At 34.6% G+C, this 13,367-nt stretch overlaps 1 protein-coding gene across 2 annotated transcripts; it reads left to right on the forward strand.

Annotated features, from left to right (window-relative positions):
- The first annotated feature begins 201 nt into the window (after positions 1–201).
- On the forward strand, positions 202–12,200 carry LOC123870790 (putative uncharacterized protein DDB_G0282133). Of its 2 annotated transcripts, none has more exons than XM_045914223.1 (16): positions 202–327; positions 899–958; positions 1,435–1,572; positions 2,509–2,622; positions 3,630–3,761; positions 4,567–4,617; positions 5,491–5,559; positions 6,380–6,427; positions 6,781–6,864; positions 8,025–8,189; positions 9,701–10,198; positions 10,278–10,541; positions 10,665–10,907; positions 11,027–11,101; positions 11,220–11,279; positions 11,422–12,200. In XM_045914223.1, exons 1-16 carry the CDS (start codon positions 307–309, stop codon positions 11,563–11,565), a joined length of 2,166 nt encoding a protein of 721 aa, XP_045770179.1. In that variant the 5' UTR covers positions 202–306; the 3' UTR covers positions 11,566–12,200. The 2 variants fall into 2 exon arrangements, with proteins under 2 accessions (XP_045770179.1, XP_045770181.1); XM_045914225.1 differs by having other exon boundaries at positions 9,707–10,198.
- The last annotated feature ends 1,167 nt before the right edge of the window (positions 12,201–13,367 follow it).

Genomic DNA, 13,367 nt, shown 5'->3' on the forward strand with positions numbered 1-13,367 from the left:
TAAAACACACTTGCTTTATATCCCGAGAAGTTATAGGTGCATGCATGCCTGGGATTGAACCCCGGCCCCCCACCGGCTAACGCCTTAACTGTCGTTTATCACCGCTTTTATCAAAAACCATCTCAAAATTTTCTACAGATGCCATTAGGCATAGTTTATCTATAAGTTAGTAATAGAAACGAAATCATTTAAGCGACAATAATTGAAGATAAAATATTAATTAGAAATTTTATATAAATATTATCTAACATTTCTCAATCACTACAACTCATAGTATCATTTAGTTAGTTAGTTGGTGATAGTGTCATGATCAAAATGTATACACAGGTATGTATGAAATCATTTCTCAAATAAATTAATATTTAATTAATGTTTAAAGCAATTAAAGCCACGTACGAGTCAGACTCGCGCACTGGGGGTTCCGTACTCAGGTATTATGTACGACATTTTGCACAATAAATCAAAAACTATTATGCATGAAAATAAACAAAAATCTGTTTTAGAATGTACAGGTAAAGCCCTTTCATATGATATCCCACTTAATATAATTGTCTTACTTTGAAAATTGAAAATACTAATTATTTGTACATGAACACTTTTTTTTTAAATGATGTAACCACTAATTCACGGTTTTCGGATTTTTGACGTGACAACGTCTTATAATTCGATAGAGCCGGCTGCACGCACGAAAAAACATGACTCATGCGGCGTTACCTCGCTCTGAGGCGTTCCATGTAAGGCTTGAAGTGCAAGCGAGAGCGCGGAACGAGCAACAAAGAAGCACAATCGGCCTTTGTTGTCACGTTCAACTATCGTCAGTAAACCGACTTTACAGACAACCAATTTTTTGTTAAGAAAGTCTCCTTAAACCCCAGTTTAATTTCTTGTTTTCTTACAGACTATCCCGCTGTTCTTTGCTTTACACTATGTCTCTGCATACACTATACTCCAAATAGAGGTAAGCACCTACTTGAAGTATCTGTTCTCTATTATACTATACACAACCAGGTCATACCTATTTTTATTGCTGATGAAACTACTTAATTTATTTTGGAAGGTCTTTAAATTACTTTACTGACCCAAGACCTAAGTAATATTACACCTATTTTGGCAATGTGCTACAAAGGTACATGTAGGAAAACAAGTTTGTGCAATAAGGCAGTGTACTTCAATAGAGAATCAGGGCCTCGTAGATCTGAAACTGTTAGAGCAAAATGCGGTTGAGGTCTCAGGTGACCATAGGTACTGTTTCGTCCGCAGTTCGCGGAGCTTCCCATAAACCCCAAAAATCTCTAATAAACCGGTGTATAGTGAGTGCATGCAGGTACCTCGTGCGGTGCTCTTCGTTGCCGGCGAATATCGGGCCGTCGTAAATCGAATATCGTATCAGTGAACGTCTTTTAGGGTTCCGTAATAATATTTAAATTATTTCAGTTGAAGAATGGCGCGGATGTGAATGGAGTGAAAGAATTGACAGACAATACTGTGTTTATCAGTCCTGAGTCGAAGCTGCCCACCCTGCGTGAGATTATATTTGTCTTCGACAAATGCTTCGTTACACCTCAGAACAAGGTAAGAAAAAGAAAACAATTGGACTGCAGCTGACAGATGAAACAAATAGATAACAAGTGTAAATTAAAAATTTTCAACACCCCCGACAAATTATTTTCAAATAAATAATTATGTATATCTAGGCAACGTCCATCTTGACAGCTTGACATTTGTCAGTTGACACTTGAATATTATGAACCTAAGGGTTATCTAACCTTCTTTTCTACAAGAAAACTAGAAAAGAGCTGATAACTCTTAAACGGCTGAACCAATTTTTTTAGATTATAGCTAAGAACACTCTCGATCAAGCCTCCTTTCAAACAAAAAAAACTAAATTAAAATCGGTTCATTCGTTTAGGCGCTACGATGCCACAGACAGATACACAGATACACAGACACACAGATACACACGTCAAACTTATAACACCCCTCTTTTTGGGTCGGGGGTTAAAAATAGATGAAGAAGAATTAAAACTGTGAAATAATATTAGTTGTAAATAAGTACCTACCTACATAGTAAAAAAAAAATTTCTACCTCTAAATCAAATCCTAGAAATAAAGAGCACTTTTAACAGTGCAGTGTGCTGTGTGGGTGTATGCAATACATGCATTTACCACATTTTTTTTTTAACTTTGTGCGTTAACTTTGATCTCTTGCTTATTGCGTTCTGTATCACAGTAATATTATAAAGGCGAAAGTTTGTATGTGTGTGTCTGTGTGTGTGTGTGTGTATGTTTGTTACTCCTTCACGCAAAAACTACTGGACGGATTTGGCTGAAATTCGGAATGGAGATAGATAAAATCCTGGATTAGCACATAGGCTACTTTTTATCCCGGAAAACCAAAGAGTTCCCACGGGATTTCGAAAAACCTAAATCCACGCGGACGAAGTCGCGGGCGTCAGCTAGTATACTATAAAAACTCGAGTATAAACTATCTTCATTGTGTTGTTACAGGACAGTGCAATAAAGAAGGAAACGCCGCATGAAAATCCAATAGAGTTAGACGCATCACTTCGTTCGTTCACTAATGGGCACGGCTACCAATTCGCTGACTGGGAATTAGTTGATGTGAGGATTCGTTTTAATTCTCTTATTAGTAAAAGTATTCTCTTATTTGTCTTAGTCCTCTTATTAGTATTAGTAAAAGTAGAAAAAAGTAGCCCATGCCACTCTCCATGTCTTTAACTATATCGATGCAAAAAAATCACGTCGATTCGTTGCTCCATTGAGACATGATTGAAGGACAAACCAAAACACCAATATACCAACAAAAAACGCTTTAGCATTTATATGGGTAATCATCATCCTCATCATTATCAACCGACAGACGTCCGCTGCTGGACATAGGTCTTTTGTAGGGGCTTCCACACCTCACGGTCTTGTGCGGTCTGAATCCATCGACCCCCTGTATTGAATCGTTTGCTATCGACTATCTATCTAATGGGGGGTCTTACAACGCTGCGCTTTCCGGTGGGAGGTCGCCATTCTAATACCTTGAGATCCCAGCGTCTATCAGTTTGAAAAACTATGCGGGCCTACCCATTGTCACTTCAGCTTTGCAATCCGTTGAGCTATGTCGGTTACGCTGGATACCAGCTATCCATATCTATCCACCGATATAGTGATCGGTTCAAATGCAAGTGTGATCAGTGATCACTTTTGAAACATTTCGTGACATTATATGTTACACTAGCTGTGCCCGCGACTTCGTTCGCGTGGAATAGTGACTTTTCGCGCTTTATATAGCCACGGACGCTCAGGCGCGAGGCGCCGTGATTCTTTAAATTGACATAACTTTTTTATTTATGAACCGATTGACATGAAATAAACACTAAATCCTAAGTTAAGCTTACTACAATATATTAGTGTAAACCGTATCTAAATCGAATAAGCCGTTTCTGAGATTAGCGTGCACAAACACACAGACAAACAGACAAACAGACAAAAAAAAATTAATTACAATTTCGGGTTCGGCATCGATATAATAACAACCCCTGCTACTTTTTTTTTAAATATTTCCATTGTACAGACACCACTTTTCTACAATTTTATTATATGTATAGATTATATTGCAGGAACACCAATCACGAACGGATGATAAGGTAGAAGATAAGACTGATAACGAAAGTGAAAGTGTAAGAGATGACGCAGATCATTATGATGCCACCGCTGATGAGAAAACAGATGAACCTGACGATTATTATCAGGTAAGATCATAGAATTCTAAATAATGGCATAGAAATGATAAAGGGGCATCAATTTCGCTTGTTAAGCAACGCTGAACCTACTAGATAGGTGACCGAATTCAGAGTTTCCTTGGCCTATTCGTTGTTTCAGTATCTTGAATAAGAATAAGAAGTGTTTATTTGCTTGAATATGGTATAATATACAAGTACATTGGTCTTAAATATTATGTGGAACCGCATATTCTGCCAAGCATGGCGTGCAAAATTTATTGAATTTATTTAATGTAACAAATGTCAACTTATTATTATATTAACATGTCAAATTGTTATTAATTATTGCATTCACTATTTAAAATTTGTCATTCAAAAATTCATTAACATCATAATAACCTTTGTTTAATAAAAATTTAAATAAATAACATCTAAAAGAAGCACTTTATCTATACTATTTAATAAATAAAATTGAAGTGTCTGTCTGTTTGAACGGGCTAAACCTATTTTGACGGGACTTTCACAGACAAGTATAGAGGATTAACCATAGGCTACCTTTTTTACCAACTTTGAAAAATGGAGGAGTTGTGTTTTTTTAGTAGATAAAGGAACTTTGCGACGTTGATCCATTAAAAATTTGGACTCCAACTCCTCAATCCTGATGCTGCAGGGGATCTAACCAATCCACGCGGGCGAAGCTGCGGGCATCATCTAGTTATCATTACCTAAATAACAGATAATAGGTAACTGTTAGATACAAAGCTCAGTTTATAGCTATCAAGAAATGTGACTCTACTCCACCATGGAAAAATCTTATGCGTTATTTTTTTTCCAGGTTCCAGAGATTCCAGATATAGATCCACGCCATCTTAGAGATATCGATAGGGTAAGTTATCTCATTAATGTTATAAAATATGTGAAAGTTAGGATATTTAGATACCTATTCGTCTTAGCTAACAGGCCTCAATGGCAGAATCAATTTGACTGTTTGGAATGGAAATAGGCATATACACCTTAAATTAACACAGGCCACAATTATCTCAGAAAATCAAACAGCTCCCGCGGGATTTTAAGGAAAACACGGACGAAGTCGCGGGCATCATTTAGTTTGGAATAAAATTTCTTTTTAAGACGTATCTTTATTATGTTAAAGTCAAAACTCATAGGTATTCGGCCAAAATTACTTTTACCTGTAAACACAGTTAATAACTACACAAGTGTAAATTAAAAATTTTCAACACCCCCGACAAATCATTTTCAAATAAATAATTATGTATATCTAGGCAACGTCGATCTTGACAGTTTGACATTTGTCAATTGACACTTGAATATTATGAACCTAAGGGTTATCTAACCTTCTTTTCTACAAGAAAACTAGAAAATAGCTGATAACTTTTAAACGGCTGAACCAATTTTTTTGGATTATAGCTAAGAACACTCTCGATCAAGCCACCTTTCAAACAAAAAAAAGTAAATTAAAATCGGTTCATTCGTTTAGGCGCTACGATGCCACAGACAGATACACAGATACACAGACACACAGATACACACGTCAAACTTATAACACCCCTTTTTTTGGGTCGGGGGTTAAAAATAAGTATTCCATACTACCACGATACTACTTATACTACTTTCGATTATAGAGGTGTCGATAGAATATAAATATTATTTAAATAAGGAATGATCTAACCCAAGGCTCTCTTAGCTAGTAGATTAATGAAAATAATTCAACTAGTTAACTACTTACTTTATGTTTCAGGCTAAGACTTTAAGAAATGAGATGTTCGATAAAATAAAAGAGAAGTACAGCAGGATTAAAAGGAGTAATGTAAGTATTTAACTAGGTGTTTGAAGGAAAACATAGTCAAAATGAGACAGATATATCCATCCAATCAATCTATCCAGAGAAATAAAATACCTGTCTCATATTTCAACTTTGTCTAAGTCTGAGGAAAGTCAAAATACGCTCTATAGATCTCAGTTTGACTTTTTTTTAATTCAGATACTAGCTGTCCTAGCCCTTGACTGCAATCTCACCTGGTGGTAAGTGATGAAGCAGTCTAATATGGAAGTGAGCTAACCTGAAAGCGGTATGGCAGTTTTGTGAAACCCGCATACCCCTTTGGTTTCTACACGGCATCGTACCGGAACGCTAAATCGTTTGGCGGCACGACTTTGCCGGTAGGGTGGCAACTAGCCACGACCAAAGCATCTCAGCAGACCAGACCAAAAATTTAGAAATTATAAGATTCCCAACCCTACCGGGAATCGAACCCGGGACTTCACACTAATAAGACCACAGCGCTTACTACTGCACCAGGGAGGTCGTCATAAGCCTTATGCCCTAATTCGCACGAGCGTTAAAAAAGCGTTGCGTTAAAACCCGGCGTTGCGCTGAAAATACAAAGTGCGCGTTAAAAAAGCGTTGACGTATGAACAGATACTTGGGAATGCATTTGTTCTATTAGAACGCTTTTTTAACGGACGTTAAAAAAGATCTCGTGCGAATGAGGCCTGTATGTATTAGTCTGCCGCTGCACCATTAACCTAGCTATGGAGGCTTAAATTACCTTGTGACGTTAAAAAATTATACTTAGTTAAGTATTATAAAAAGACACATTTTTAATTAAGTACCTATTATTTTACAGGTTGATCCAACTGAAAAGGTTAGGGGCAAAAGACAATTATACTATCAGGTAAGATTTTTTTTGCAGTTCGTATAGATACTTAATTCCTTTTTTAATTGGAAAAAGAAAAGTGGATAGGACGCACGCATATCTCTATACTTAACAATATAAGTATTTTCAAAAAGTACTTATATTGTTTACAATAAACATTTAAGACATTCAAGACATTTCATCGAGGTTTCATCTGGTAACATAAGGGCTGGCTCATTTTTTGCGCAAAGGATCAGCCATGGTTGTCCAGCGCGGAAATGCAGCCAGTATTCTTGGCACCGTACGCGGGCATGATTTGAACAGTAATTAGATAAGGCTAGCTTTATGTTTTACTGTAACATTAAAAAAAAAACAATAATACTTTGTTCTAGAACATACCAGGAGCCACGGCCCAACACAATATAGATCCCACAGCCAACCCGGATTATACGAACAGAATGTTAGGGAATAGACCAGTAAGTGAAGAATAGTTCTATTAAGTAAATAGTTAGGCATAAGACAAGAAAAATAAAATGTGAGTTCAAATAAAATTTCCTAAATCTAAGAACAATAAACAACTAGACATAGGAACTCTTACAATGTCTTAAGTAAATAGTTAGGTATAAAACAAGAAAAGTAAAATGTGAGTTCAACCAAAATTACCTAAATCTAAGAACAATAAACAACTAGACATAGGAACTCTTACAATTATTATTATAACACTTAAAATAATATAAGAACAATAAAACTAAATTCTAAGGACAACGGCAATCTAACTTACTAAACGTGTATTCTATAGTAAATAATATGATTAATTATTATTATTTTAACCAAAAATAAGAAAAGCCTTATTTAAACGTAAGAATAGCTAAAATTACATTAAATAACTGGAAACTAGCATTAGGAACTGTTACAATTCAATTAATTAATTAATAATATAGGTACTTAAATCCCGAAAATAATGTTAGAACAACGAGAGTTAAATGCTAAAATTAAATTGAAGAACTCGACATAGCAACTGCTCCGATTAATATTCTCATAACCAAAATGTAAGGACAACCATGGTTATGTAAGATCAGCCACAAATAAATCTAACTTAAAAATATCTTAAAATCAAATGTAAGAAAATTAAATATTAGATTTTCAGATTGTTGATGGATTTTTATTTTCCCACACTACTTTATTGAATAAATCATTAATTAATTCATTCATTCATTACATTTGTGTAAAGTACTAGTTACTTCATTTATTACCGGCTACTTAGCTTTTGCTTTCGCGACTTTATCAGCATGATAAATACAACTTTTTTCAATCTCATGGGAACTTTATGGGATTATTCCGGAAAAGTGTCCTATGCCCGGCTCCAGTTTGCAAGCTACATCAGATGTATTCTTATATTGTTCTAATACAGCAGGATTTTTAATTTTCCCACAGTGTGTTCCAAATATTATTGGCAATTTTCTAAAATTGTTATAATAACCCAATTCAATAAGATAAGATTATAATAAAAAAACAAAGCAAATGGCAAAGTTGGCGAGTTTTGCAACTGGACGCCTCATCTATCAGATTTTACTATAGCAAAATTAATAAAAACAAAAATTAGAATCACAAAACTGGTATTCCATTTATTTTTCAGCTGTACGACAGCTCTAAGAATGTAATGAATCCTTTTTTAATAGATGAAAATGGAAACATTTTGTATGATCACATGAATACTGTGTATTCCGGTGGTAGACAGATTGGCAGCATACCTGGAGCGTATGGCATGAATTTTAATAACGATCAAGGTTACTATTTGAACGTAAGTAGAATAGTTTCACTGAAGACAACATAGATGATATAGGTACAATTAAACTAAGGTCAGGAATGTACAAAAATATTTTATGCACAACATATAAAATCATCATCATCATCAGCCTATGGATGTCCACTGTTGGACATAGGCCTTCCCTATAGAGCGCCACCACACCCGGTCCTCAGCCTTCCTCATCCAGCCACTTCCCGCCAGCCGCTTTATATCGTCGGTCCATCGTGCTGGAGGGCGTCCCACGCTACGTTTGCTTAAACGCGGTCTCCACTCAAGGACTTTCCGGCTCCAACGGCAATCGCCTCTACGACAGGCATGGCCTGCCCACTGCCACTTCAGCTTGCTAATAGTTTGGATGTAACATATAAAATAGCTTCAACTTATCATACAGTAAATATTTATCTCTTGAAAGTCTGCCTGAGAAGAAGATTTTAGGCAAAAGATCTCCAGGTTGGCAAATACAGAAATGATTGAAAGATACAGGGGTAGCTATATGGGTAGGGCTCAACAGGTTTTGAAGCTAAAGTGGCAATTGGTATAACTGGTAAACGTTGGTGTCCCAAGGTGCTAAAATGGCGACCTGGAAAGCGCAGCGTTGGAAGACCTCTCTACAAGGTGGAAAGACAGCTTCAAACGAGTCGCAGGGAGCCGCTGAATTCAGGCGACGCAAGACCGTAGCGTGTGAATGCCCCTACAACTACATAATATGTCCAATAGTGGACGTCTATCGGTTGATAATGATGGTGCATATAACTTCCTAAAAATAAAAGAAGCGAGCCTAGCCCAACTAATTTTGACATAATGATCGTCAAACTTCACTTCGAGGATGATGAATATTTTACAAAGTCTCTAGGGAAGAAACATTTTCAGACTCATTTTAGAACCAGCGTACGGTTTCGTTTACTTATTGGCTTTATTGTATATAGTCGTGTGCCCGATGCAGTTTCCCCTTATCACCTATCTAAGCCCCTTAGTGCTTACTTAGTGCTTCTCATGCCGCTGTACAAATTTCATATCTATAAGCCCACTGGTTTAACAGGGCTCTCTCCGTCACTCGTTTCCACTCGTTTCATACAATCGTAGTTCCAATTTCATTTGAATATTAAGCAAGCAAAGTCCATGAAATTTTGCAGACATATTCTAGAAACTAATATCCGTGTCTGTGGTGCTTTAGATTTTTCTAAAAATATGTAGTTTTAAAATTACAGGGGCTCCAAGATTTGTATGAAAATTTTAAGACCGCGTAACTTTGAAACCGAATATTTTAAAAGAAATCTGGAAAACCACAGACATAGATATTAGTTTCTAGAATATGTCTGCAAAATTTCATGGACTTAGGTTGCTTAATATTCAAATGAAATTGGAACTACGATTGTATGAAACGAGTGGAAACGAGTGACGGAGAGAGCCCTCTTAAGGTGTGTATCGTTAGTCAATGTTAGAGTTTATTAAGTAGATGTTTTCATAATGAGCTTTTTCAATTAACTTATGTCAATTTTTTCCAGCATATGCATTACATGCAAAATGAACCCATCTATAACCAACATCTTGCTCAGCCTGTTCAACAAAGGCCAAGTGAAAGTTACACATTAAATAATAATCCCTATAAACAAACAATACAATCAAATACACCCAACGTTGAATTACGAAACGTTAATCAAATACCTTCGTCAGAAATAGATGATATAAAGAAATTAAATCAGGTTCCAAAAAATGAAATTCTTAATAGTGTACCTAAAGAAATGGAAAATAGAAATAAAAATGTAACTCAAGTAATAGATATAGAAAAAACAAGAAATAGTAATGAAGCAAACAAAACGCTTAGACACAATAAAGAAATGTTACATAACGTTAACCAAATGAGTAAAACGATTGGAAGTATTACAGAAAAATTTAAAGATAGATTTGCTAGTGCAAACGGAATATTAAATACACCCGAAGGAAGGAAATTTCTCACTTATTATGAATTAATTATGGCAGGTGATAACAAAGAATTTCCGAATGTAAGTTTTTAAGAGTTTATTCATAAGTTATTTCTGATTATTTCTTTTAATATAAATCTGAGATGTGGGTGTATTTCAGGATATAGCAGCCCCATATGTACACGTCAACGATTTTACAACATCAGATTCTAAGAATCTTACCAAAGATGATAAGCTAGAAATTAAACCTTATAACACCGTTGATAAAAATCATGTTGGAGAGGCTAGTATGCATAATAATTGTAGCGATAAGAGAGATAATGCCAATAACTCATTATCTGTGGTTAATGAAGATGTAGACGCAGTAATTAAGGAAAAAATGGGAACATCAACCAATAATTCTGACAACACAAACACGGCAAATGTAAGTACCTACTCGAGAAAGTATTTCCAGTTCATTTATTACAATCTCATACAGTTTAAGGTTAGCTTCATAACATTAAAGTCTTCATACAAAATGACAGATTTTTTTTGATATTTTTTTTAGTTAAACACTACTGAGCCCACTAAAATTCAGACAATTGAAGACAACAAATGCGAGAACCCAGAACCTCCAGCCATTGAAATACTAACTACTACTTGTAATAAAACTATGAGCATTGAAAAAGACAAAGAATCTACATTAGGTCCCGTGAATATCGAAAGTTTCAATGAGACTTCAACTACAGAACTAAAAGAAAATAAGACAGAAACCTCTGTTACAAATAAAATAAGTGAAGAAAACTGTAAAGTATGTAAATCTTAATAATACTTCTTTATGTAATGTTCGCTATATGTATCTTTCTTCACACAAATGTATAAGTACTAATAATTATAATATCTATTAATAAAATTACTTCGTTATTTTAGGAATGTAACACTGATGATGATAGTAAAAATGATAAAAAATCCGAAAATGCTAACTTAGATGACTTGTTTAATAAGGTATGTACCTATACAACATTCAAACATTGTGTTATTTTATTTATTTAAATCTCAAGTGATCTCACAAGTAATGATCTTACAATTTTATCTACTTTCGTAACTAACTCGTCTTTTTTAGGACGAGTTTTGGGATTGGCTTTCAAAATGGACATCAGCTTATATGGAAATTCTAAATGAGGTAACATTCGTAAATGAATTATTTTATTGTTAGAAATTGTTGGATAAGTATAGAAAAGACTAAAAGAATGAATGAAAGACAAAAGACATCCAATTAAAAATCCTTCTGGAAAATGGTTTTTTAACTTTTCATTTTTTAACAGAACATCGAAATAATTGTCAAAGAAGAAGTAACTAAGCAACTGGAAGAAATCTTTTGGCAACAGAAGAATAAAGAGACAACATTGGAAAAAGCGACGTTCAATAAGAGTAGGGAAAATGAATATGACGAGGAAATCTTGTCCTGAAAAATGCATTATAAATCATTGAACTAATAAATACCTACTAAGTAGAGCTCAAGCCTATTTTGAAACGATTTATTTTTACTTCGCTAATTCGACACCTGCAAGGGAAAAAAATTTATCTCAGTTGAATCTCGGAATTTTATTGAGGCTCGATCAGCGATCATAATATCTCAAAACTCAAAATCGCCAAAAACTGAAATAGGCAAATGTTCTTCCTTGCAGATATCGATTTATTATAATTAAAAATAATTAAGTAATTTATTTATTGTAGTATTATATTATTTTATAGTTAAAAGTCTTCTTAGGGTGAGATCAATAAACCACACTCAGACTTTGCTTAGACTTAAGCCAGAGTTAAAACGAGACAGATGTATATCTCTCACATAAATCTGTCTCGTTTTAACTCAATCTTAAGTCTGAGCAATGTCAAAGTGCGCTTTATAAATCTCACCCTTAGAGTAGGTACAAAGTAAAAATAATATGAAATGAAGTGGAAATGAAAAAAGAATGTGACTCAACACTCAACACCCTTTCTTCCTTCCTTCTTTCTTTCTTCATTGCAGATGTCGACTTATTATAATTAATAATAATTAACTAATTTATTTATTGTATTATTATATTATTTCGTAGTTAAAAGTCCTCGTAGAGTAAGTATAGAGTAAAAATAATATGAAATGAAGGAAATAAAGTGAAAATGCAAAATGAATGTGACTCATCACTCAAAGCTCTGTCTTGAGGTAGGTAGGTAGGTACCTACGTACACCAGTCTTGAAATAATATTAATTAGGTACCTAGTTGGTTAGAACTTTTTAGCACTGTTAATAAATAAAACATTTTGTATAATTTACCTATATGTAGTTTAATTTTACACCTATTTACATAATATTATAAAAATTATACCAACCTATTTTAAATAACTTACAAGGTTTTTCATAAAACTTTTTATCTAGCCCAGCTTTAACTTATTGAAAAAAATTATAAACATATACCTATTTTATACACGATGTCTTATCTTTTAAAATGATTTAAATATTAGTAGACTAGGTATGTATATACTTTCCAAATTAAGGTGTGTCAAAAATTCCAAATATTATGGTCGCGACTAAACGACCTACAGTACCTAAGCACAAATAAATCAACGAGAAGAATAAGAGATATTTTTATATTTTCTAATGAATATATCTTATCTCTTATCTTTTTATCTATAGGCGATTCAAATTTTCTATTTAATAGGTATGTTATCAGACATCGCATAATTGCTTATTCCATTAAGGTTTAGCACATACCTACAGGGCTCTCGAACTATGTACATATTTTAAATACGAAATCATCGCCGAAAATTCAGCCTCGAATACGAGGGATCTGGGGTTCGATGCCAGACACGCATCTCCAACTTTTCGGAGCTACGTGCGTTTTAAGCAATCAATTTTTTTTATTCACTATAGGCAAGCGCGTGACCCCAATCACACCTGATGGAAAGTGATGATGTGGTCTAAGATGGGACGCGTTTACTTAGAAGGTGCCTATTCACTCTTGTTTTAAAGATATCATTTAATGTCACGTTAAAGGAAAACATCGTGAGGAAATCTTCATATCTGAGAGCTCTCCATAATGTTATCAAAAGTGTATGAAGTCTGCCAATCCACACTTGGCCAACGAGGTAGACTAGATGTTTTTTTTTAATTTATAGACTAGCACTTGGCTGCAATCAGACCTGCTGGCTAGTAATTGAAGCCTTCTCATTCTGAGAGGACTTAGTACTAGCCCGTGCTCAGTAGTGGCCGGCGATGGGTTAATTCAAACTC

This window comes from Maniola jurtina, chromosome 13 (assembly GCF_905333055.1).
Source record: "Maniola jurtina chromosome 13, ilManJurt1.1, whole genome shotgun sequence".
Classification (NCBI taxonomy): domain Eukaryota; kingdom Metazoa; phylum Arthropoda; class Insecta; order Lepidoptera; family Nymphalidae; genus Maniola; species Maniola jurtina.

Coding starts and splice junctions, on each gene's coding strand:
- LOC123870790 (XM_045914223.1), top strand. CDS start 307: ATGATCAAAATGTATACACAG. Junction 2,623..3,629: donor CTGACTGGGAATTAGTTGAT/GTGAGGATTCGT, acceptor ATTATATTGCAG/GAACACCAATCACGAACGGA. Junction 5,560..6,379: donor GCAGGATTAAAAGGAGTAAT/GTAAGTATTTAA, acceptor ATTATTTTACAG/GTTGATCCAACTGAAAAGGT.